At 55.9% G+C, this 13453-nt stretch overlaps 1 protein-coding gene across 2 annotated transcripts; it reads left to right on the top strand.

The window, feature by feature from the left end:
* The first annotated feature begins 104 nt into the window (after positions 1–104).
* On the top strand, positions 105–13343 carry LAPTM5 (lysosomal protein transmembrane 5). Of its 2 annotated transcripts, none has more exons than XM_038758336.1 (8): positions 105–281; positions 7038–7131; positions 7784–7857; positions 8370–8498; positions 9136–9261; positions 10680–10766; positions 12288–12380; positions 12790–13343. In XM_038758336.1, the coding sequence occupies exons 1-8, from the start codon at positions 162–164 to the stop codon at positions 12865–12867; spliced, it is 801 nt and encodes a 266-aa protein (XP_038614264.1). In that variant the 5' UTR covers positions 105–161; the 3' UTR covers positions 12868–13343. The 2 variants fall into 2 exon arrangements, with proteins under 2 accessions (XP_038614264.1, XP_038614263.1); XM_038758335.1 differs by having other exon boundaries at positions 7781–7857.
* The last annotated feature ends 110 nt before the right edge of the window (positions 13344–13453 follow it).

Raw genomic sequence — 13453 nt, 5'->3', positions numbered from 1 at the left:
GCGACGCGGGCCGCAGGGCTCCCATATGGCCTTGCGGCCAACGCACCTCCCTAGGGACATAGGAAGGAAGTGGGGGCGTGGCCACGGTTAGGGCGGGGTCTACGTTCGCGCTCCTCTTCCTCTACCCGTCAACGGCTGCCTCCACCCGAGCTGTGGCGTCGATGCCCCCACAGATACCCGGCAAGATGCCCAGTGAGACGCTGGTCAGGAGGGCCCCCGAGCGCCGGGCCTCCTGCTTCAACACCCGTGTGGCCACCACTGCACTGGCGGGGTACCACATGGTAAGGGAAGGCGCCCCCACCCCACGGCCCTGCCTCCTGGCTCCCCACCCTGTGGCCCCCTCCTCTAAAGCATCCATCCCCACTCGTCCCCTCTGCCACGGTCCCTCCCCGACATGTCCCTGGACGGAGGGAGACTGGCAGCTCCCCTCCCCCGCTGCCCTTCCACCTCCTCCGTTGGGGGATGGACAGGCCCGCGGGACCAACGGTTCAGAACCCCGGCTTTGCCCTCCTCGCGGCCTGGTCGGGGCCCTTGAAGTGAGTTAGAGTGTAAATCCTGCCTAGATTACTTTGGGGGAATCCATGGCGTGAGCCCCTCAGCCCGGCCTGGGGAGCAGGCCTCCTCACCCCCTCCGGAGCTGGGTCCAGTGGGGCCCTGAGGCCCCAGGCCTAGCAGGGCCTCGCCCAACCCTGTCCAACTTTGGCTGGACAGTGGCTGACCCTGAGCCACTCTGCCCAGGCCTGGGGCCCACTGGGGGGACTGGGAGGAGCCAGCGTCCGTCGTGGCTCCATCCTTGACTGCCGAGGACCTGTCTCTGCCCCCTCTCCTGTCTGGTGTCTCCCCCTTTTAGACTGTGAGCCCACTGTTGGGTAGGGACTGTCTCTATATGTTGCCAACTTGTACTTCCCAAGCGCTCAGTACAGTGCTCTGCATACAGTAAGCGCTCAATAAATACGATTGATGATGATGATGCCCTCCGTGGGGGAGGGCAAGGGAGGGAGAGGGCAGTCCCTGCCCTCCGGCCTGGTCCTGGACATCTCTGGGCCCAGGAGCCTGAGTGCTGCTGTTCCCGGGGTCCCGCCGCTGCTTTGGGTTAGAGCGCTCCTTTCCCTTTCGCTCTTTGAAATGAAAACCGCGGCCCAGGCCCCGCCTCCCGCGGAAAGAGGAACCGGGGCCTCGGTGCACCCGTGTGCATGGATGTATGTGCGGGTGGGTGAATACCTAAACTCCTGGGTGCGGGTCAGTGGGGGTGCGTACCTGTGGGCAAGGGCACGCTCGTTTGTGCATGCTTGTGCATATTTGCGAAAAAGGTGCGCGGATGTGGGTGCATCGGTGGAGGCCGTCCGTGCCCGTGTACGAATGTCGGGGGCGTGCACTTGTGTGCGCGTGGGCATGTGTGTCACCATATGAATGTGTACGCATATGCGTGCGTGGCTTCCTCCCCAGTTTCGGGGTCCGAAAGATGCGGGGCGTTCGGGCTTGGGCGCTCTTTGCTCGGGTGGGCTCCAGCGAAGGCTTTTCTTCAGGCCCCGCCCCAGCCCCGGCCACTTCCCCAGACCAGGCCATGCCCTTCACTCTCGAGAGCCAAGGCTGCTTCTTCGGCTCAGCTGCCCCTCTACCCTGTGCCCCAAGACCTCGTCCAAGAGAGCCGGGTGGGCACGAGATGGCTGACTCCCCAAGTCCCCAAACTACTCTCCAGGACGAGTGTCCCCCACCGTAGCAGCATTGGTCTGAGCTCAGCGCCCCACCTAATAATAATGGTTTGGGGGCTTGTGTGCCAAACAGTGTCAAACACTGTTCTAAGCGCTGGGAGTGATACAAAGTAATCAGGTTGGACACAATCCCAGTCCCACATGGGACGCACAGTCTTAATCCCCATTTTGCAGATGAGGTAATTGAAGCACAGAAAAGTGAAATGAATTGCCCAAGGTCATACAGCAGAGACGTGGTGGAGCCGGAATTAGAACCCAGGTCCTTGTGACACCCAGGCCCGTACACTACGCAGTAGGCCATGCTGCTTCCCTTGCTTCTGCTCACTTGGTGCGGTGCCCTGTAGTAGGCGCTGGGGGAATAGAGAACAACAGAGCGGCATGTTCCCTACCCACAAGGAGCTACCGCTTTAACTGGGGATGAAAACATAAAAGTATGGACAACTTGAGGGCTCAAAATAAATAACTGAATGTACAATTTAATAAATGTGTATTCATGAGTCCTGAGGATGTGAGCTCCTTGTTGGCAGGGCACAGGCTTACCAACTCTACTTTTCTCTCCCAAGTAACTAGTACAGTGCTTGGCACACAGTAAGCCCTCAATGAACACCATTGATTGATATAAAGAAGCTCTTAAGTATTAGAGTTGGCTGATGGGTTTATATGGTTCAGGATGCTGGGAAATTACTTGGGAAAAGCTTGCTGGAGGACTTGGGGTTTTAGGAGGGTTTGAAGAATAAAATAATAATAATAATAATAATAATAATAATAACAATAATAATAATAATGGTATTTGTTAAGCACTTACTAAGTGCCAAGCACTGTACTAAGCACTGGGGCAGATACAATGTAATCAGGTTGGACACAGTCCCTGTCCCACATGGGGCTCGCAGTCTTAATCCCCATTTTACTGATGAGGTAACTGAGGCACAGGGAAGTGACACAGAAGACAAACTGATTCCCAAGCCCGTGCTCCTGCCACTAGGCAATGCTGATTGGGAGCTGGAGCCCGAGAGCAACAGGTTTAGAACAAACAGCAGAAAATACTTCTTCCCCCATCCTGGGTGAGTGCAGGAACCCATCTCCAGGGGCCACTGGGCAGCCAGAAATGCCCACAGGTACACAGGGGTTTGGACAGACCCAAGGATAAGCGTCCATGCTGGATCACTGGGAGGGAGAGCTAAGGATGTTTGATGGCCCATGCTGGGTCACTGGTGGAGAGGCAGGGGTGTTGGATGTCCGCTCTGGGTCACTGGGGAAGAGTCAGTGATGGAGAAAGGAGAATCAGGGGAGTTGGATGGTCCACACTAGGTCACTGAAGGACTTAGGGATGGAGAAAAGGGAGTCAGGGGTGTTGGATGGTCCATGTTGGGTCACTGGGGAGAGCCAGAGATGGAGTCAAAGGTGCTACATAGTCCATCTTGGCCCACAGCATTTTCTGTCTCAGGGCTGAGTTCCCTGGACTGAGGTCTCTGGAGACCCTCTTTCTGCCAGCCTGGACCTGCAGGATCCCCGTCCCCAGCACCTGGACTTGCCTGCCACAGGAAAGGCTCAGCTGGGTCCGGTGGGGACATGATTCCTCCGGATGGGGAGGGGGAAGAACATCCCTCAATCAATCAATCGATCGATCACATTTAGTGAGGGTTTACAGGTTGCAATCAATAGTATTTAGTGAGTGTTTGCAGTTTGCAATTAATCAGTGGTATTTAGTGAACATTTACAGAATGCAGTCAATGGTATTTATTGAGCACTTTTCTTTCATTCAATTGCATTTATTGAGCACTTACTGTGTGCAGAGCACTGTACTAAGTGCTTGGAAAGTACAATTCAGCAGCAGAGACAATCCCTTTCCACAATGGGCCCACAGTCTAGAGGGGGGGAACAGGGCTCACAGTCTTATTCCCCATTTTACAGATGAGGTAACAGGCCCAACCGAGCACTGAGCTGTTACTGAGGTAACTGAGCACTTGTATGTGGAGCACTTGGGAGAGTATAATACAACAGAGTTGGTAGACATGTTTCTTGCCCACAAGGAGCTTACAGTCTAGAGGAGAGACAGATATTAAAATAAGGTATGGATATAAGCATAAATGCTGTGAGTCTGAGGGTGGGGTGAAGAGCAAGTGCTTAAAGGGTACAGATCCAAGTGCGTAGGTGATGCAGAAGGGAGAGGGAGTAGGTGAAATTAGGGCAGAACATTGTACTAAGCACTTGGGAGAGTACAATACAATTGGTAGACACCAGTGCTGCCCACAAGGGGTTTGCAGTTCCTCCTTACTGAAAGTGCAGTTCTACACCCTTGCAGATGACCAGGTCATTGCTGTGGGACCTCTCTGCCTGAAGCTTGGGGACTATGGGGGCAGGCTGTCTGTGTTGAAGTGAGCAGCTTGGAGGAGGAGTGGGAGGGGCCTTTGCTGGCCCAAAGACTCTGACTGGATTTCTCAGCCCAATTCAAAATGTGTTTCATCCTGACTCTGAATCTTGGGCTAGAGCAGGCCTTGTCCTCCACACCCGGGTGCATGTAGACTGTCGTCTCAAGTGGCCAACCCTACCGGAAGCCACTGCTTTATTTCGGGAGCCGGGGGTAGCAGTGGGGAACGGACAGCTCCGTTTGGGCCGTGGGGAGGAAGTGACTCACTCCAGAGCATCTTGGCCTTGACATAACCTCTGGGATTCCCCCCTCCCCAGCACCCTCCCAGCCTGGAGACCGTGGATCACCAGCACCCAAATGGCCAGGAGATGGGTGGGCTCAGTTGACCAGGCATCCTGGGGCACCATCAGTGAGTGGACACTGACCTTGGGGCCACAGTCAGTTCCCTGGGAGCAGGGTTTCCTTAGGTTAGTCCACCTTGGAGTTTACTCCATGGCCCCACTGAGCTGTTTTGGCTGAGATGGGTGAGCTCACTGGAACAGATTCCTCCCTTCCAGCCCCTACCAGGAGGATTCCACAGCCCAGCTGTGACATGTTCTGCAGACACCCAGTCACTCCCCTGTCCGCCACTGGGCACAGACTGCTTTTTGAGACCTCTCTGTGGGGTGCCACCCTGCCATGCATGATGGCACCTGGCTCATAGATGACGCTAGTGAAACCTCCAGGGAGACCAGATGTTTTTTTTTATATATAGCATTAAGGTCTTCTATGTTCCAGGCATTATACTAAGCACTGGGGCGGATACAAATAAATCAGGTTAGGCACAGTCCTTGTCCCACAAAGGGCTCACAGTCTTAATCCTCATTTTACGGATGAGGTAAGTGAGGCACAGAGAAGTGAAGTGACTTGCCCAGGGTCACACAGCAGACAAGTGGTGCAACCTGCGTTAGAACCCTGGTCCTTCTGACTCCCGGGCCCTTGCTCTATCCACTAGGCCATGCTGCTTCTCTAAGGGCTTTAGTCCTTAAGAGCTTTCTGAAAGGCTTTAGCAAAGGTCCAAGGCTCCTGGCCCTGAGAGAGGGTGGGCACAGCAGTGACAGCAGTGGCTCAGTGAGAGCCAGTTTGGTGGGAAGCTCAGTGTCTGTCTATACCAGACTGTCTGTCAGGCAAGATCCTGAAGGTTGAGTTTGCCTTTTTCATATTAGTTGTCTAATTTATCTTCCATCAGTGCATTATTTTGCTCTTTGCTGTCCAGGAGCTGGAATTCAGTGGCCATACTCAGCTTAGAGGGCTGATGGAGTGACCCTGATCTTGGGGCGGGGGGGGGGGGTGGGGGGAGGGCGGTCTAGTATGGACTCTGCACACAGTAAGTGCTTAATAAATATGATTGAATGAATGGACGGGCTGGACTCTCAGTCGAGGTCGTTGTGCTGATTGTGAAGCAGCTCACAGTGTTGTGCCAGTCATCCTATGTCCCATGTCCTATGTCCCAAGTCCCTCATCCTGGGACTCAGAGGTGGAGTCGAGCCAGTGGCAGCACTGGGTCCTGGAAAGGGGCAGGTGGGTGACTTTTCAGTGAGCAGGGTCCAGCCTGACTTTTCTGGGAAAATTTCATCCCCTAAATCGATTTATCCTCTGGAGTATTGATCCTTGTCTCTCACTAGTCATCCTGATCCTTGTGGGATTCTGTGCTGCTGTCCAGGGAGGTGGGGCAGAATGTGAGGGCCCTGCTGGGGTACAGAAAAGAGAGCGAGAGAGAGAGAGAGAGAGAGAGAGAGAGAGAAAGAGAAAGAGAGAGAGTGTGTGTGTGTGTGTATGCACGCGCGTGTGCATTTTCTCCCCAATCACCCACCCCATTAATGTCTGTTGAAATTTAGGAAGCTCCAACAGAGCCCCCAGGGGACTGTAGCTTTGGTCAGGTTTCTGGGATAGGATGGTGGCAGGAGGGGCTGGGAGGGCTGGTTCAGGGCCCCGAGGGGAGAATAGAGACCTCTCCCCAAACATTCTGGGGAACAAGGTTCTGGTTGCCCACATTCTCCAGAAGTGGAGGATGGGACAGCTGCCGGCCCCTCTTCCCCTAACCGTGTCCCTCCATCCCAGGTGAAAGCGGAATCCCTGCTGCCCCATTTCACAAATGGAGAAACTGAGTCTTCAGACCCCCTTCCAGAGACTTAACAGCTGAGCCAGGAGGTCTCCCAGGCCCCCTAGCCCTCAGATCCTGGAGGTCATTTGGCTGTTGTCCTGTGGGGAGGATTGGGCAGCTGGGGGTAGACTCAGGAGAAGGGGAATGAACTTCCCTGGCTTCTCAGGGACATCAGACAGCCTCAGGGCTGGCTCCCCTGGTCCCCCAAGCCGGGTGGTAACTCCCCATTCCCATGGGCACTGCCTTCCCTCCCTTGCGGCTGCCTCTTGCTCCCCCCACCCGCCACCACAGTTGTCATTCAGTTTCTTTAAATACCCACTCTCCTGGGGCTGTCACCTGGGCAGTAGTCACAGGGGCCACCCAGGCTCCTCTTGCCAGGCCAGATTCAGCCTGGAGCCCCCGAGACAACCACCCACACCTCCAGAGTGACACACACACACACACACACACTCTCTCTCTCTCTCTCTCTCTCTCTTTCTCTCTCTCTCTCTCTCTCACTTCGGAAAGCTCAAGGGAAAGCCCTCCTCCTCCAGGACGCCCTTCGCCCCCCTCCATTTAAGTCCAATGTTCCAGACAGCCCCGTCCCCACCCACTGCTGGTCTGACCCCTGCATTGACTCTCCCAGCCCTAAGGCTGGATGCGGTCTCAGGTGTCGCTGTATTTGTGTGTCTGTGCCTCTGTGTGCAACCAGGTTTGTGTTGGTGTGTTTGTATCTATATGTCTTTGTGTGTATATGTATGTGTGCCATTTGTGAGTACCCCTACCCCCTCGTATCCCCATACATGCCCGCATGCCTTCATTCTTCCCTCTACAGGTAGTGAGTGTCCTGCTCCTGGTGGAACATGCTGTGGAGGTGGCCAATGGCAAGGGCCAGTGCCAGGTCGCGGGGACCCGCTCCTACCGCTTGGGTAGGCTGGGGGCAGATTAGGTGGAGAGGGGCTGACCAGTCGCCATTTGATTCCTTATCTCCATCCCTGGTGGGAGAGGCTGAGGCTGGACTCCCTTTCCAGACATCAGGGCAATGTGGCCGGTGGCCCCCTTAATATCTCCCTACCTTCCCACGAACCCCATTGGCCTGGATGGAATGGATAGGGCTCAGAGCCCCTGGCACCCAGGTCCACAAGCCCCCAGGACCCATGGACAGGTCCACTGTTCAGAAGGGATGGGCAGAGCTGGAATAGGGATGAAGTGGAATGGAGCAGGGTCACTGGGATGGTCTGGAAAATAGAGCTTCTGTAGCCCAAGGAGAGACCAGGAAGGTTGAGAGGGGGCAGGGCAGAGATTACAGAGCTGCGGAAGTTGGGAGGAGAACCAGGAGCCAGAGGGATGGGGCAGGCCCAACACAGAACTCCCACCCCATCAGATAGAAGGGAGAGTCAGGGGTGCTGGGTGGGTCATGCCTCGCCATGAGGGTGGGTGTCCAGGAAGGCAAACAGCACTCGGCTTTTCCCAACATCCTGGTGCCACTGTTGGAGCCCTGGATTGGACAGGTGGGTGGCTCCTGGGGGAGGGCAGTGAGGCTGTCTGTCCATGATTGCCATTCCACTGTCCCTACAGTAGACATCACCTCCAGCTTCCTGCTCCTTGGCATGCTGTTCGTCGTCAGCATCAGCCTGCTCTTCGGTGTCATTAAGGTGAGTGGGAAAGGGTGTGTCTAGGGGTGTATGTGGGTGTGGGTGTTTGTGTGTATGCACATGTTGACGGAGGGATGTGAGAGGTGAAGGTCCGAGATCGGGAGTCCAGAGGAGAGGATCAGGAGAGTCCGGGGATGACAGGATAATTCTGTCAGTCTCACTCTAACCAAATATCAGGAAATCCCAAGACCATTCATTCATTCAGTTGCATTAATTGAGCGCTTACTGCGTGCAGAGCACTGTACTAAGCACTTGGAAAGTACAATTCAGCAACAAAGAGAGACAATCCCTGCCCCCAACGGGCTCACAGTCTAGAAGACCACCATCATGGCCCAACCCCTCCCAGTGCCAGGACTCCAACCGGTGAAACCACATTGTGTTGGACACCCTGCCTTTACTTGGGGCACACGGAGGTGGACTCGCTTCCTTCCAACAAGGGGGAGGGAGCCTGGGCCCTGGTGCTGGGACGTGGTGGGAGGGCTGGGGATGACCTATGCTGCTCCTGCCTGCAGAAGCGGGAGCGCTGCCTCCTGCCTTTTCTGTCCCTGCAAATCATGGATTTCCTGCTGGGCCTCCTCACGCTGCTGGGCACCTACATCGAACTCCCAGGCTACCTGCGGCTGGCCACAGCGACCCGGGCGGTGAGTTCTTCCGGGGTACAATTCCCAGCCCCAGTAGAGCACTTTGCACACAGCGGGTGCCTGGCCCAGCTCTGTGCACCCAGCGGGTGCTTGACCCAGTGCTGCACACACAGCGGGTGCTCGGCCCAGCACTCTGCACACAGCAGGTACCTAGACCAGCACTCGGCACACACTACACTACTGCTGAGTGTGGCCAGACCAGCATTCTGGCCTGACCCCTAGAAGCAGATGGGAGGATGAGGCTGGTGAGTTCTGACCCCATGCTCCCCTCTCTGATCCAGACCCTTGGGGTCCCAGTGGTTGTGCTCTGTAGCACTGGCCTTGCCAGTGTCCATGCCTTCAGGGACACACCCTCCCGCCCCCTTTGCCCTCAAGGTATGGACCTCAGGATAGGAAGCGTATTTGGGTTTCTCCTGTGCAGGTAGCATAGGCCCAGCCAAGAATCCCCACCAGGGCTGAGAGGCACCTCTCCGGGTAACACTCTTTTGGTTCAGCCAGTGCCCACAGACTGACCTGAAATGGAAATAAGATGCACTGAAAGGGGTTGGGAGTGGAGTCTGACCTCAATTTCCTGACCTTCTGGCCAACTTTTAACCGGTCGCTAATCTTTCCTCCTCCTTCCCCTTGCCTTTGCCAGAGAGGACGGCCCAAGACACCCCTCGTGGCCCTGCAGCTCTTGGATTTCTGCCTCAGTGTCCTGGCCCTCTGCAGCTCCTACATGGAGGTGCCAGCGTATCTCAACTTCAAAGCCATGAACCACATGGTAAGATGGGGAGCACAGGCAGTTGGCGAAAGGAGGCCCTGGTGGCCCGGGGTGTGGTGGGGTCAGGCAGGAGGCCCCTGAGTGATGCCACCCCAGGACACCCCACAGTGTAGTCACCGAGGGGGGCCACAGATGGAGGAACCATATGCTTGTTCCCTGCCTGGACACCTATCCCCAAGTTTAAGGATGAAACATCCAACACCCTTGACTCTCCCCTCTCCAACCCTGACTTTCTCCAGTGACTCAGCGTGGTCCATCCAACACCCCTGACTCTGATCCAGTGTGGCCTATCCAATGCCCCTAACTCTCCCCTCTCCATCCCTGATTCTCCTTCTAACCAATTAGAAACCTCACAGACCTTAACTTCACAGCCTCCTCACAAACTCCTCCCCTAGCCCCCCCCATTGTTTCCTGTCCCCTATTGGCCCTGAACTCCCCTTGGACCCCTGATCAAGCTCTGGGTGTGCTAAGCTAAGGTCTCTCATAGGCTCATTCTCCCTCTGTGATGAAGTGGACGCATTTCAAGGGTCATTACGACCAGGGGCACCCGCCCCCCCTCCCCCGCCATCGACACTCTGGTTCCTAGTTCTAGTTCCTCCCAAACCATGAAGATTTTTTTGTGGTATTTGTTAAGCGCTTACTATGTACCAGGCACTGTACTAAGCACTAGTGTGGATACAGGCTAATCAGGTTGGACACAGTTCATGTCCTACATGAGTCTCACAGTCTTAATCCCCATTTTACAGATGAAGTAACTGAGGCATAGAGAAATTAAGTGGCATTCCCAGGGTCGCACAGGAGACAAGTGGCGGAGCAGGGATTAGAACCTGGGTCCTTCTGACTCCCGGCCCGTGCTCTGTCCAGTAGGCCATACTGCTCTTCTGGGCTCTGGGAAGTTCTCTGAGCCTTCTTGGGCAGTAATAAGGTGAGGCGCAGGGCTGGGGGTGGAAAGGGGTCCCTGTCCAGCAGAGCAACATGGTGCTGTCATGGTCCCTGGAGTGGAATGAAGGGGCCTTCCTGGCTCAGGTCATTGATTAACTGACTGATTGGCAAGGGACCCTTGGTGGGGGGCTGGGACTGGGGGTGTCCCAGGTTTGTTATGTCCAGTGGTGACCATCCCTGCTCCCTATAACTTAGGGACTGGGGTCTCCCCATGAATAAGGCCACAATATCCTCCCAGGGGCTGATGCTGAGCCCCTGCCCCATCCACGGCCCTGGCAATTCCGGTGCTGGGTCTGAGCAGCTGAATGGAGCCCTGATTGGTTCCCGGCAGGCACCAAGGCTGAAAGGCTTCACTGACTGGTTTCCAGTGGTGCCAATGTCTGAGCATCACCGCCCCCCAATCCCACCCCAGCACACACTTGACCACTTCATGGCAGCCACCATGGCTGAACGCCCCCCAACCCCTTCTGTTGCAGAATTATCTCCCGAGCCAGGAGGGGAGGGGTTTCCTCACGACCATGCTCCTGTTCTCAGTGGCGTTTGTGGCTGTCCTCACCCTGAAGGTAATTCCCGGCGAGATTAGGGAAGGACCCCGGAGGGCAGAATCTGGGGTGGAAGGGGTGGGGTATGGGGGTTGGAGGGCTGGGTCCTGAAGATGGGGGGCAGGTCTAGGAGGCTGAGGGTGGGGCAGAATCTGGTTGTGGGGGGGGCTGGGGGGTGGGGTTCAGGCTTTAGGAGGGACCTGGGTCAGGGACCAGGAGGCAGGAGCCTCCTCTCGGTGGGGAGAGAAGTGGGTTCAGCCTCCTGGTTGCTTGCACTGCAGGTTCCCAGATCTCACTGCTGCATCTTGGGCTCTTGACAATCTCTCCCCTCCCAGAGCATCCCCCAGAACTGCTCCTGCCATCTGGGGGCGGGGAGCGATAGGGGACCCATGGCCCAGGATTAAAGGTGGAGAAACCCGGGAAAATTCACATGGCTCCAGACACTCTCAAATCACAACAGTAGTCTCAGCTCCAGGAATCAGGGTTCATCCGCAGTCAGAGCCAACTGGGGAGAGGCACTGAAATCCAAGCTCTCACACTTCCTTAACTACATCCTCAAGCTTCAACAATTCCACAACTGTGCACAGACACATATGCTTTCTACAGCTTGAGCACGTGTGCAGTGCCTGACTTCACCGTTCACACTACCCACCATTCATAGTTCACACTCACCCCTCACCTCGGGAAAAGAGTTGCCTGTCCTCCCTAGGTTGTGGGACCCCGACCCCTCCCACCGACCCCTCCCCCTCCTTTCCTGGCATGCCAATTGGCTGAACACTTTCCACACTCCCATTGTTTGATCCCAAAGCTTCCATGGAAGATTCCAATCTCCCAGAACGTTCTGGGAAATATAATCCTTCTGAAACCTGAGGCATGTAGTCCCAAGGAAGGGGCAGGTAACAGGACTAAGCTTCCTCTTGCTCCTTCTGACCCTTTAGCTTAGTAGTTCCACCCCCTCAATAATATGCCGAGTATTTTCCCAGCTAGGCTACATCAACCAGAATACTCACCCAGATAAAAAGCATACCCAGATATACAATGCACCCAAATAGACAACTTACACAGACATACAATGCTTCCGGACACACAATGCACCCATACACACAATGTAGCCGGATACACACATCCTTAGGCATACGACGCACATGGATACACATGTACCCAGACACACAGTGCACCTCTAATCCACAATGCACCCAGATTTCCAGGGTGGAGAGAGACAAGTTACCACAGATAATTCTTGTGGAGGACTGAGAACTCAAGGAGGTGGGCTGATGGGAGAAAGGGCTGGAGGGATGTCCCTTCCCAATAAAAGTGTTCTGATTTGTTACCGTGTATACAATCTACCTAAACTTTGGGGATGGAGATATGGCTATTTGGTCCCTCCTGTCACCCCCTTCCCCCGTCCAACATAGCATAGTCCTGGCCAGGTCAGGAGGCACGGAAGGGGCAGGGTTTACACTTTGCCAGGCTACTAGGCCTCTTGTGCCCTTAGGCCCAGTGGGCAGGAGGACCCTGTGACGGCCATGTCTCCCTTTCCAGGTTTACATGTTCAAATGTGTCTGGAGATGCTACCGGGACATCCAAGCCCAGCAGGCCACTGGTGGAAAGGTCACTCCGAGGCTCCTACAGCAGGCAAGTTCCCACGAGGTTCCACTTCCCCCTGCCCCCCCAGGGTGCCAGTGCAAAGGCCAGGGCCAGAACCAGGCATGGAGGGATAGAAGAGACCAAGGAGCCCTGGTGGAAAAGACTAGCAGTGGGAATCCGTGGTCAGGTCCCACTGACGATGCAGGCGGGGGCTGAGCCATCTCCACTCAAAAGGTTCTGGTGCTGGGGGCTCTGCTGCTCCCGCAGATCCTCCCCACCCCAGGGCAAGGGGCCCCTGCTGGAGCCGGAAGGTGGCAGGTTCATCCCAAACAGCAGGAAACACATTTTCCCCGGGAGGCATAGAGGGTGAAGGAGTGAGGGATGGGGTGAGGGTGAGGACGGTGGGGGGTCCGCTTGGGGTGAGTCCAGCTGACTGCCTTTGGCTCCCTCTCCACAGGTGGCCCTGCCATCCTACGAGGAGGCCGTAGCACTGCCGGGGAAGGGTGCCAGACCCCCGCCATACTCTGAGGTTTAGGACTTGGCAGCCTCACCCTTTCCGGCCCCGGCCCCTTCCGGCTCCTGCCCCCAGCGGCTCCTGAGATGGAGACTTTGGGACTGTGCCGCGGCATGCACATGCTCTGATCTGCACCATCGCCCTCTCCATTACATGCTCCCCCTCTCCGCTCAAGCAGGGACAGCCATGCCCATCTGTCTGCCACCTGCCCTGCCTCTTTCAGCCCCTAATGGCCATCTTGGGGATCTGGGCTGGGGTTGGGGTTGGGATTGAGGACTCGGTGTATCGGTCCACCTGGGAGGCCCTGAGAAGCGGGGGACATGGAGAGTAGGGAGCTCTCTACTGAGGCTGAGGTTGGGTGGGCCACTGTGACCCTGGGACTCTCCATCTGCCTCCCACAGTCCCCACCATGGGGTCCTAGCCCCTCTTGCACTCCAGGCCCTGATTCGCTTCTGTGTGTAACCCTGAGAGGAATTTTATTAAATCCACCTTGGCTATCCCTTGCCTGGTCTGTGTTTGGGGTCCCTGACTGTGCTCTTCCAGTCTCCCCTCCCTACTCTGTTTCTGGGGCCCCTGGCTTTTCTATTCCAGTCTTTCTTGCCACTTG

Source organism: Tachyglossus aculeatus, chromosome 16 (assembly GCF_015852505.1).
Source record: "Tachyglossus aculeatus isolate mTacAcu1 chromosome 16, mTacAcu1.pri, whole genome shotgun sequence".
Taxonomy (NCBI): Eukaryota; Metazoa; Chordata; class Mammalia; order Monotremata; family Tachyglossidae; genus Tachyglossus; species Tachyglossus aculeatus.
This window is presented reverse-complemented; position numbering and strand designations above follow the sequence as displayed.

What these genes read in the sequence shown, in the direction of transcription:
- LAPTM5 (XM_038758335.1), top strand. Translation starts at nt 162, where the DNA reads ATGCCCCCACAGATACCCGGCAAGATGCCCAGTGAGACGCTGGTCAGG. An exon ending in CACTGGCGGGGTACCACATG is followed by an intron (nt 282 to 7,037) that starts GTAAGGGAAGGC and finishes TTCCCTCTACAG; the next exon opens with GTAGTGAGTGTCCTGCTCCT. An exon ending in TGGCCACAGCGACCCGGGCG is followed by an intron (nt 8,499 to 9,135) that starts GTGAGTTCTTCC and finishes TGCCTTTGCCAG; the next exon opens with AGAGGACGGCCCAAGACACC.